The sequence below is a fragment of the Gasterosteus aculeatus genome, chromosome 13, assembly GCF_964276395.1.
Source record: "Gasterosteus aculeatus chromosome 13, fGasAcu3.hap1.1, whole genome shotgun sequence".
NCBI lineage: Eukaryota > Metazoa > Chordata > Actinopteri > Perciformes > Gasterosteidae > Gasterosteus > Gasterosteus aculeatus.
In genome coordinates this window covers 13,853,271-13,865,090 of record NC_135701.1, presented here as the reverse complement: position 1 = coordinate 13,865,090, position 11,820 = coordinate 13,853,271, and the positions used below count along the sequence as shown (strand labels likewise).

At 44.8% G+C, this 11,820-nt stretch overlaps 1 protein-coding gene across 15 annotated transcripts; it reads left to right on the top strand.

The window, feature by feature from the left end:
* Window positions 1-369: 369 nt before the first annotated feature.
* On the top strand, window positions 370-10,191 carry kansl3 (KAT8 regulatory NSL complex subunit 3). Of its 15 annotated transcripts, none has more exons than XM_040195842.2 (22): window positions 370-609; window positions 1,250-1,525; window positions 1,657-1,827; window positions 1,937-2,027; window positions 2,556-2,741; window positions 2,849-2,977; window positions 3,080-3,196; window positions 3,284-3,382; window positions 3,695-3,766; window positions 3,893-3,967; window positions 4,070-4,245; window positions 4,375-4,438; window positions 4,580-4,768; window positions 5,166-5,250; window positions 5,503-5,580; window positions 5,760-5,939; window positions 6,113-6,200; window positions 6,409-6,536; window positions 6,891-6,997; window positions 7,736-7,943; window positions 8,850-8,965; window positions 9,560-10,191. In XM_040195842.2, the coding sequence occupies exons 2-22, from the start codon at window positions 1,314-1,316 to the stop codon at window positions 9,581-9,583; spliced, it is 2,595 nt and encodes an 864-aa protein (XP_040051776.2). In that variant the 5' UTR covers window positions 370-609; window positions 1,250-1,313; the 3' UTR covers window positions 9,584-10,191. The 15 variants fall into 15 exon arrangements, 14 of the variants coding, with proteins under 14 accessions (XP_040051776.2, XP_040051774.2, XP_040051779.2 ...); XM_040195840.2 differs by having other exon boundaries at window positions 5,094-5,250; XM_078086798.1 differs by having other exon boundaries at window positions 385-609; window positions 4,088-4,245.
* The last annotated feature ends 1,629 nt before the right edge of the window (window positions 10,192-11,820 follow it).

Below are 11,820 nucleotides of genomic sequence, written 5' to 3'. Positions count from 1 at the left end.
TTTGGACATTCTGGCAGCCTAACTCTGGTATACAGATTTGAGGTCAGTGTCCTGAAGTGAACGTTTTATTTTCTAAATAATAACCGGGCTTGATTTAAAGTAACTATCTCAATTATCGCTACTTCCGTGAAGTAGAAGTTTATATCTTGTAAATAACATAAATATAAATGAATAAATATAGATAAATATAGATAAATCGTCAATTAAAATAAAAACAAAATCCAAAGGTTTAAGGTTCATGTGGTTAATTAAGTAATTAACATTCAGCGTTTTTGTAAAGATAGCAAATAATCCCGACCCCTATTCTGAAATCCTGTCCGTGTTTTGTGTCCCTCACTAATGCGCCACAAATGGGGTTGCCAGTTTTCTTGAAATGCGGCCTTTCCTTCCCCACTTCTTTTTCTCACTGAAAAGGGGGGATTGTGGACAGTGTCATGGCAACTAATCCCACAACAAAAGGAAGTAACGCTAAGGTTTTCGCGCACTGAATATATGAGGCTTAAAATAAACTCTAGAATTAGAAAAACAATCACGTTTTTATTTGATGATGCTTTGTTCAAAGGAAGAATTCAAAGCGTCTCAACAAACATGGAATAATGGAGCGAAAAGGTGAGCAGAAGAACACAGCGATAGCGCCATTAAGCTAGCCTTTAGCTTGCTATGCTATCGCTAGCATGTCAGGCCAGCCCGTCGCAGTCGATACTTTACTAAAACAACACGAGAAATATTGAATATATTGATCTACAGCCACATAAAGGTACATTTCAACAAGCAACGCGAATGGTTTATAATCAGCCCAAAACGGGTGCTGAATAAGATCCGTATTGTTATTGTAGTGATGTGTGGTGGTCACTGGACAAAGCGAAAGCGTGTTGGTTAAAGGCTTCAGATGAGATCATCTTACTTATTGTAATTTCTTTAACGTTAACTGATGCATGATGGATGAGTCCAAGGCATCATCATCAACTGTCTTGTTTCATGGCACAAGCCAAATATATGAAAAATACGATAGCGGTAACCTATGGAACCAGTATCAAGAAGCCCGCACTGAGTTTTGTGTTTTTTCCTCAAACACGTTGAGCTACAGGAATAACTAATCATTTATAGATCGCTGCCCCAAAACCTTTCAGCACTAGATCATGTTCAGCATGACTATTGCCCCCCTTTCACCTATTCGGTACCTTGTGGGAAGGTCGGTAAACACTTTTCATCCTATTTCAAATGATTCATTGTGGCTCCTCTTTTTCAGTTTGGTGTGAAAACACCCGAGTTGTTGAGCTCTTCTCGGGGCCCCGCTGGGCCCCAGGAGGACGATGCATCGCGGTGGGGATAAGGACTTCCAGATAACGGCACGAAAGATGGGCACATCCTTGCTCTTCCAGCTGTCGGCTCATGAAAGAGAGCTGGATCTGGTGTTCCTGGACCACAGCTATGCCAAACCATGGAACGCCCACCCAGATGCCAGCAGCGCCCGGCCCACCAGGACCCTGTTTGTTACCGCTCGCCGCCAGCCTGAAGCCTCGTTGTAAGCCCCCCTAATAAAACCCCCCTGTGCATGGTTTTCCAATTCACTAATCCTCCCCACAGAGATGAGTTTAAACAAGTAGCTGTTTACCGCCTTGCCGTAATTTAATATTTTCTTTTCTTCGTCTGCAGAGAATCGGATGCTGTGTTGGATGTGGAGACCGTCACACCGACACCCGTTCCTCTTTATGATAATCAGAAAGCTCTTGGTGTGATGAAGGAGTGTGAGCGTCACGTTCTGTTTGCTCGAACAATTGCTGAGAGCCCTCCGCCCCCCGATGACTGGGAGGAACATGTTAACAAGTAATCAAAATCTTCATTTAATACCCACTTGACACTTTTTATCAAGACAATGTTGAACGTACATACGTTACGGTAAACAATTTTTGACTTTATTATTATTTGGTTTCAGGACTGGATGGTCTGTCGCCCAGAACAAACTGTTCAATAAAGTCCTTAAAGCTCTACAAGCTGAAAGACTAGCCCGGCTGGCCAATGAAAATGTAAGTTCTGAAAACGGTTTCTAAATTCTGCAGCTGTTTGTGGTCGCTGGATTGAAACAGTTAATGTTCTCTGAAATCTACAGTTGGAAAGAAAACACACTGTTGCAAATACAACAGTGTGTTTTCTTTCCAAATTTTTGACGAGAAAGAAACTTTTTATTGGACTGTCATTATAGACAATGTGGATATTTTTTATACGCCATAAACCCCACAAATCAATGCATCTATATCTTGAAGTCTTTAACTTATAAACCAGTGCAGTATGTTTTGGATCGTTAAACCACTGGGTTTTAGTGTCCAGAGTACACAGGGTTTGTTCTTGTAACAGACCCTCAAGTAAGATCAAATCCACATTGTGATTTTTAACTATTGGTTCATGCTATGGGCATATGGACTCCAGCATACATCATCATTTGAAAAGAAACAGCTTTACCTTCGAGCAGTGGTTCCTAAACCGTTTCAGTCGAACCCCCCTATGATGATATAGGAACATCGATCTCACGTTATTGTTTTCTTTCTTTCTTTTAGGCTTCCAATGAGCCAATCTTGCGGAGAATAGCTGTCGACAAGTGTGCCAGGAAAGTACGGCATGCGTTAGCCAGTGTGAACTGGGACACCAAACTGACTCAGTGGTTACACACCACCATGATTGAGTCCTTAAGCCTCGCTATGCTCGCTGCTTACTTGGATGTGCTGCAGACTCTCAAAAGCAAGGTACGATGTGTCTTAATTCAACAGTAAGAATTGCTCTGGAGTCCCCGTCTGCATTTGTCAAATCTAGAATACTTGATTCATTACTTTCCCTGTTGGTGTCTTGGAAGTTGCCGTTGCTGATTGACAGGATGTTGCTGACAACCGCAAAGACGGGCACTCCGAGCGCAGAGGCCCTGTCGCTGCTATTGAAGCGGCCCTGGGACCCTGCTGTCGGAGTCCTGTCTCAAAACAAACCGGTAAGAATTGCCATTGACGTACACCGTTGTTGTTTTTTTCCTGCTCTCTAACCATTGAAGAGCTGATTCTGATTTCTTCTGTTGTCCTTTTATATGTTTCAGAGCAAGCTTCCTGGATCGCCACTCATCCTAATTGCACCATCATGCCCGACCAATCCCGCCCTCTCTACTTCACGGCGAATGAGATTCTGGCAGTCGCAACTCTCTTGTCTGGGAAAGGTCTTATTCAGTTAATGCTTTGTATTATTTAAAATTTGGGTTTTAACAATCTCAGAGAAGTGCCTATAATGGCTGTTTCCATGTCAGGTCATTCCAGTGCACAGTCACGTGAACAGCGGCGCCAATATTGGCATCACGCAGTGCTTGGAGCACATGCTGGGGACTGTCAGGGCCAAGGTCATGGAGGTAGGACGTTGTTTTCAACTTTAAGGTGCAGCGTGATGATAATGTTTGTGTAATTCATTCATTTCACGAAACACACAATAAATAATTGGCTTTTTGGAGTTTCTTACTCTCAACGCCCAGTACGTTTTCTTACATTTTTTGTTTATCATTTACTAGCAATGCTCAGCATGTGGACATGAATCAATGAGCTTCACTGATTCAGTGAATATGTCTGTGACAGCAAAATGGAAGAACAGTATTTCCATCTATAGGTTTTATCTTGGCTTTCTTCATGTCTCTGCAGCTGATTAACGCCATTAATTAACCCGCCAGGTTCACAGTCACTTCCCTCACAAACCCATTATCCTGGTTGGCTGGAACGCCGGTGCTCTCATCGCCTGTCACGTAAGACTTCTTATAACACATCATTGCTGTTTAATTTAATGATCTTTAACCCAGTTAAAAAAAATGTTTTTTCTCCCTTCTTTCTTTTAAAGCGTCTTTAGCTCATTAAATCCTGATTCATTACAGGTATCTCTCATGGAGTATCTGACCGCTGTAGTGTGTCTCGGCTTCCCCCTGCTAACAGTCAATGGGCCACGAGGGGTGAGGCCTTCAACAGTATCTTCTACTCATTTTCATTCGTTAGCTTTTACTAAGAAAAACTGACCGTTCAAGCTTCAAGCCAGTAGTTGTAACAAATGTTAGTGTGCCACTGGTTTGCAGGATGTGGATGACCCGCTGATGGACATGAAGACCCCAGTGTTGTTTGTGGTTGGCCAGAACGCTCTGCAGTGTAGCATCGAGGGCATGGAGGAGTTCAGAGAGAAGCTGAGGGCCGACAACAGCATGGTGGTGGTGGGAGGATCAGACGACAACCTCAGGTCAGCCACGGCCTTGGACTGTTGGTTTAACAAGGAGGAAATGATGTCATATAATATTCTTTCTAGCTGACGACACAGATTTTCGTACTGGTAGTATCACTAAGTTTTCTTCTTCTTCTTCTTTCACAGAATCAATTCGACAAAGATGAAATCAGAGGGACTAACGCAGACTATGGTCGACCGCTGCGTTCAGGTCGGTCCTTGTAACTAGAAATGTTCATTTTATGCTGTTAGTCTGGAGAGCTTTCTTCTCCTACAACAACAACAACAGCGAAAAAGTGCTAATTATGTTGACCATAAAAAGCCTCCTTCTTCGTACATGACGGATCCGCAGGACGAGATAGCCGACTTCTTGTCGGGCGTCCTGGCGCGGGCGGAGGGCCACGGCCACGGCTCCGGGGAGATGAGGGACCTGGACACAGAGAAGAAGAAAAGGCCTCGGCGGGAGCTTCCCTTCGACATGGAGAGAGGACGACCCTCCTCCCCCGCATTGAGGGTTCCCATCTCACCTTCGGGTTCAGAGGTCAGTTAGCAGGTGCCACAACGACCAACATTTTCAAATGTTAACAACGGCAAGTGGATGTGCATTTATTTTTGATGACTTTTCCCTTCCTCTGCTGATTTGAGTTACAGATTTTAGGGAATATGGTATATTCTTGTTTGATGAAAATGATGCACTCCGTTTGGGCGCAAATCTAATATTCGTAGGTCGTTGGAGCCGGCTGCATTTTCAATTCAAGTTAAGTTTGTGATGTTGATAAAAGCCCCAAAAAAGGTATCCCTGTTCAATGACTGACGCTAATCAGCAATGACTCATCAGATGTCCCTCCTCTTCACCGCGTCCTCAGGATCTGTCTAGCGTCTGTAGCAGTCCCACTTCAAGTCCCAAACCTAAGACGTCTGGTCTCTCTCCAGCGCAGAAGTCCAGTCTGATCACGGCCACGCAGCTCCTCAAGACGCACATGCAGCGCTCCGGCACAGTGCTCACTCCCAAGCAGGCCCAAGGTTAGCTCCCCGCCACGCGCTTCGTTCAGCTCTCAACCTCGCAAAGCTCGTTTGTGTGAACTTTATGCGATGAGTATTTCACCTCAACTGGCTCTATTTTCTGCATCTATATTCAAATGATCGCAAATAAAAAGACTGAGCGATTGTCAAAGTCACAACACCTGATTAGAAAGTGACTTAACGCTGTCCTCCCGTCTCTTCACTTCCTACAACTTTCTTTTCCGACTTTTTTTTCCCCTTCATTCATTCCAGCTCAGTTTGCTGCTTTTATGAAACAGAACATGCTTGTGAGGAAAAACCTTCCTCCTGGCACCCCTCCTTGTATTTTTGGTAAGTGTCTATCCCCTTTTTCCTCTCTCTCTTTTCACCCCTTTCCTGGTTTCCACTGCTCTAATTGTCTACGAATGTCACACTGAAATACTGCATTGGCTCCTCACTAAAACATCCAGTGCTTTCGATTTTCTACATTTCTGTAGTCAAAATAATGCTAAAATGTTTGTGTGGTGCAGTGCCGGTGACCAGCGATCAGATGGAGGGCCTGGACAGAGATGAACCGAGGTCCCATGGCAGGAGGAGGCAGGCGCCCGGTGCCCAAACAAGCAAAGCTGCCAAGAGAGCGAAGATCAAGGTCACCATTCTTTCCCAAGGCGAGTCGGCAGGGGGCACCGCCAGCCCTGCCGCACAGGAAGGTACGAAACCTGGTGCTCTTTTTACAGATTGCACTCTATAAGCAGTAGTTTGGCAGACTCCTTGATTCATTTTTATTTCAAACATAACTTTTGTTGGTATAATCAGAGTGAACCGTTTCGGTTTGTTTTGTGAAATCTCTCCAACATCATGACGTGACCCCTTTTCCACGCAGTGGGTGTCTCTGGGAAGCCCTTAAGAGTCACCGTGGGACAGACCGTGGCTGACGCAAAGGAGCTCTGTGGACTTCTGAAAGGCCAGCGGTAAGCCAGCTGGCCCCGGTACGCACATTCCGTATCGAACACCCACAGACCCGTCAATCACGCAACACGACCCACGCGCTCGGGCTCCTGGGCTGAATTCTTAGTCTGGTGCAAAGGGGTCGACAAATGGTGTAGTCTTGAGTGACGACCGATCATCACTTGCTGGGGTAGCTCCTGAGTGGAATGGTGGTTATGTGTGTCACTGCAGGTCTGGTAGTCTCTCAGAGGTTTCTGGGGCCCTGTCCCCAGGCTCCAGCTCATTCAGCAGCGCGCAGCCTTGCACGGTGTCAGGGTCCTCCGCACCGGTCCAGGCGCAAGCTCCGGCTACTGCCCAAGGTATCTTTGTCCTGTCCTGCCCTGCACGCCTGTTTGCACTCTCAACTGTGCAGCTAATATCAGCACAGTAACCTCAACACACGTTCTAACCACGTTTGTAGAGTGAGGTTCCAGTTTTGGAACACGATGAGAACCTTGTGTGCAACTTATGAACAAACATCATCACTGATAACCTCTTGCGCCATCGCTGTCTGTCGCGTTCCCCAACCTTCCCCTTTGAACATGACTTTTGTATGACGTGCGTGTGTGCGTGTGTCCATCTGGATTAGGTCTCTCTGGATCGGGTGGGAGCAGTTTGTACAAGGAGTTGATACTTCAGTTCCCGTAATCTGTTCTCCTTCTGTCTGTGTTTAGGCCCGTCCGCCAGCAGTCTACTACACGGCCTAAGTTTCAGTCTGCAGGAGGTCATCACCAAAGCTCCTAGCTTGCCCCCCACAGCAGCCAATACAGGCAGCACACAGGTACCTCATGGTTACATTGCTTAGGTTTGAATGAGCACAATGGATGTTTTTTTTCTAAGTCCAGTTTTAAGGAACTATGTAAACCGAACTGACGTCAGAACCATTTTTTCAGTTAAGGTACACAAAAAACCGCAGGGTGTCCTTCTCAATAGGAAAGGATTGAGCAAGGCATTATGTTTGTTCTCCTGCCAATAACAACTGATCCACGAGGGTTTACCTTGTACAAGTGAAACGGGAGTTAGAGCGTCTTCTCTACTGGACTTTCTGTTACTGGTATTTCACACTGAAATGATACAGTACAGTTTTAAATCCAATGCAAGTGTACTGTGATCAGAGCTACAGGGGACTGTTGCTCTACACACACACACACACACACACACACCTCTGTGGAACCTGAAGCTGCAAATGAATTGATAGATGGATTTCTGGATATACTTACTATGACCGGGGATTGGATCTAAAAGGGTATAGAAGGGATGTGATTCCTAACTCAAAGAATTCAAATATTTCCTCCTTGCCATTTATATAAATATTTGTTTCCTAAATAGAAGATGGTTTTATCTTAATGCACCTAAAAAAATGTATGTGAGAATGTACCGAATGTAAATTGTACCCACAACAAGAACATGTGCAGACAGGAAGAGTTTCCTGATGCAGATGAAAGATGAAGTCCCATCCGTTGATGTTGTCGTGCAAAACAAGACCGTAAACCCATCTTTTCTTCTTCTTCTCCTCCAGCTCCAGGCGCTCAGTGGAAAGCCCCACGATCAGGTCCTGAGCTCCGTCTGTACCAGCAGCAGCACTCTGCTCCCCCGGGCGTTACCCGTGGTCAGCACAGGAGGAGGGGCTAAAACCACCGCCATCCACCAGCTGCTCACTAACGGCGGGCTGGCCAAGCTTGCCAGCAGCTTGCCCGGCTTGGCGCACGTCCCCAATCAGCCCGCTGGTATGTCGGCCAAAACGGGCAAAACACGGCGGCCACGTTGAACGCTCAGAGTTCATTCATCCGCAGCTTTGGAAGCACTAGTTCAGGACGCCTGAGGGCCGGGGAGGACTGCCGCTGTAGAGGACAGCTCTGTCGACGTGTGTGTGCGTGCGGATGTGTGTGTGCGTGTGTGTGTAGATGGTTTCCCTGGCTGTTATCAGGTGGGCAGATGTGCAGCACCGGAGGGCCGATCAGCGCCCGACGACATGTTGTGTATTCATGTTCAGACAATGACACACACACAATGCTTGTGTTTGACACATGAGCATTAAAGTAGAAGTTGATGCAAATGTAAAATATAAATGTACGAGAACTATTTGATACAGATAAATTGTGAATTAAGTTAAAAGCAGTGTGTGTGTGGTTCAATGCCGACTGCTTTGTATGTCAGATTTTGTTTGGCACTTCATGTTTGTGTTTGCCTCATGTAGTAACATTTTGTAAACCCTTCCATCAAACCCCCTGCTTACGATATCCATGTGTTTAAATGCTAAGGTCTTACAAAGTGTGTTGATAAGCAATAATATTGGCTCATGGCTCATTACCCAAGCTCCTTTTCTGTTGTTACAATAAAGACTGGAATCAAACTCGTGTTTTCATCGCCCGTTTTCTTTTTATTTTAGTGTGAATCAGTTGTGCTTCCCTGTTCTCTCTTAACTAAATCGCCCAGATAGTTTTTCCCTTCTTTTGTTTTTACCTCTCATTACGTTCATTGTACTAAAACCTGAGATTTGTTTTTGTTTTCTGAACGCAAAGCAAAAAGGTGGCTCTGATTTCCCTCGCAACACATTTAAAAACTCACTTTTCACTCTATATTTTATTTTGGGACGTGTTAGTGCTGAGCAGCTTGTGTTTGTGTGTCTGTAGGGCAGAAAGCCCCCACTTCCATAACGGTGACCCTGCGGGAAGCACAGTTGAGTAGAGCGGGATCTCTCAGGCAAGCTGATGAGGTTGTGACGCCGCCGCAGAGCCTTGAGTCCGAGGTGCGTCTCATTTAATGTCCTATGATGTCACCTTGTCTTACTTGACGCTTTTATGACTAATACGTCAATATTACAGCACGTTAGCTCATGCAAGATTTCCCTTTTTTGTTATCCATACAACCTAAGGCAGTTTATCAATATTTTCACTGCCATGGCAACTGCAGTGGCATGAAATAATTATTAATATGTGCGGAGGTATAGTATGTATTTCGGGGGGTTTTAATTTAAAGGCACACAGATATAATTGAAATTACGCTACCTGGTGTGTCTGTGTGTGAGGGGGGGGGGGGCACAACCGCTTTTACTTAATTCCCTTTAATTAACCCTAAATAGCCTGAACCCTAGTAGGAAAGATGCCTTGAAAGCAGAGTGGAAATGACTATATAATATATCTATGCAACTATAATCATAATCCATGTAAATAAACTTCCTTAAATATGGCTATGAAAGTGGAATTCACATCCAAAATGATTCAAATAATTTGTGAAGATACTAAAGTTTCAAAGCTGTCCTTTCTACTACAAGCAGGCTTGATTTCTTCTTCTGATGTTTTCTGGAGTGTGGATGTATTAATACCCCTGTGCCCTTTTCCAGCACTTAAAGGTGTCCTTGTGGTGATGCAACTGGTCTAAGCTGCTGCTGGGCAGGAGGCATCTGGGAGCTGCCGCTTTGCAAAGACCCCAACAGCAACGCCTGCCTCAGATCCTCCAGCGAGCTCCCTGATGGAGATGATTGAAAACAGCCAGGCAGTCGCTGTGGATGTGGATGTGGCGCTGCGATGCTTAGCCGCTTTGCACAGATGGGAAACGCTTTGCAGAGACTGCAATGGTTGGTCTTCGTGCTACAGACTGTGGTCTCTTCCACACATAATTGCTTTTTGTCCAGTGTTTTTCTTTCCCAGTCGCAAACAGCTTCCCAATATGGTAGGCCTGAAATATGTTGGAGTAAGAACTAAACTTAAAATGAATTAAAAGTCTGTTTTGGCCATGATCATGTAATTGCAGAAGCTACGGTGTTTTTGTGCCTTGAGCTGACTGCGTCTACACAAAGCTCACTTTGAATAATATCCACTGAAAAAGCTTCATAACGTGGAAAGTTAACGTCTATGTACTTACAACAAAGCGTATGTGTTACATTTGTTTCTACTAAACTACTGTATAGGACGTTCTGTCGCATCCGCACTGTGTATGGACTTTTTCTTTAAAACAGCCATGTGAAAAAAATTGATTTCCCTGAATTGACTCAACTTTGTTCCCCGTTTGCAAATCTAAATATTTGGTCCTGTTTGCTCAACACTGTGTTGAGCAAACTAAGAAACGTCTTTCTCCAACTATAATGACGGTGCATGCTGCCGTGCACAATAGTTACACTGCTGTGTTTACAGCAACAACATAAATACAGCCCACTCATCTCATCCTGTCTTAAGTTCCACACATAAGCAGCAGTCCGATAAGATAAAGAGAAGAGTGGGTCTCCTCCCTCTTATGTAAGCCGGGCTTTGTTTGTAATAGGCAGGGACATGATAACAGATGCCAGTCAGACAGAGATCAACAGAGCTGCTGGCACATAGACCCCCGTCGCCTGCAGCAGCAGATATTCAATCTGAAGTCTCCATATCCAGGCTACACTTTGGTTATTTTCTACATGTATGCGTTTGAACAGCCTTTACAATCACAATTTAGGGGGAAGAAATTGGTCAAAGTGCGATAGATTAAAATCCATCTAATGCTCTCATTTCTGTATACGTTCGATATGCAGTGCAGGTAAAATTAGATGGATCAAACATGCCAGTAATATACTGGTGCAAGTCAGAAACAGCGCTTTATGTAGGATGGCCCTTGTGCATTAGTTAGAACTGCGCATATCTAGCCAATGCTAACAATTACATCATTTAAAGTGGATCTACTTAACACTGCATGTGCATCTGTTTACTCACAGATGTTTATATGGAAGGTTGAACAAGGGCAACAGCAATCAGACCATATTGGCGATATGAGAAAACAACAGAAAACCTGTTTGATTTATTAAAGGTTACGCATATTGAATTATGTCTTTACATTCCAATGGGTACATTAATGAAAGTATGAATATGCCAAACAGACTGCGATGATGCCATGAACCCGCCCTGCAGGGCTGCGCCTGTAGTTACATCTAGTCTACGTGTAATCTACCATCGATTGCCAACAGGTGGTGCTCCAATCGTGACAATTCACTCGGGGATGCTTAAATTTATATGTGTGAGCAAAGTCTTTTCTGCAAAGGTGAAGCTCAGTCTGTTTTGCGTGCGTGTGCGTGATGACAAGAGTGGGCGTCTGAAGTGGAGGGCCCACGTGTGCGTTATAAATCGCTCGTTTGTGTTAAAGGGAAAAAAAACCCAAAGGGAACCTGGGTGAAATAAATATAAAAAATAAAAGCGTCAGAAATAAAACTAACATTTGTCATCTGGGCACAGCTTCATCTACGCTAATTTATTTAAACTCGGATGAATTATTAGAACTAATGTGATGCATTTCTTTCATCAAGCTCTTAAGAAAGTAACATATGATTCCCTTGGTCCATTATAAGTATAAACAAGACTATGTGGAGACAGCGGACGGGACACTGTCCCGGGTCACTAATCCAGCTTCACAAAGAAGCTCCCGGGGGGGGCGATCACAGTCCCGTGCACGCGCTGCAGGGGCCCCTGATGGAGCAATCCAAATGCACAAGAGCCTCACTGCGTAATGGGGCATCTTCATCTCCTGCCAGATCATCAAAGTTCCTCCGGCAGTCCTCTGCACTCTGCCCCCCCCTAAGAAGACACCGGAGAGAGGCTGGATTTAAAACCCGCCCACCGGGTAACCCCTCCCATTTCT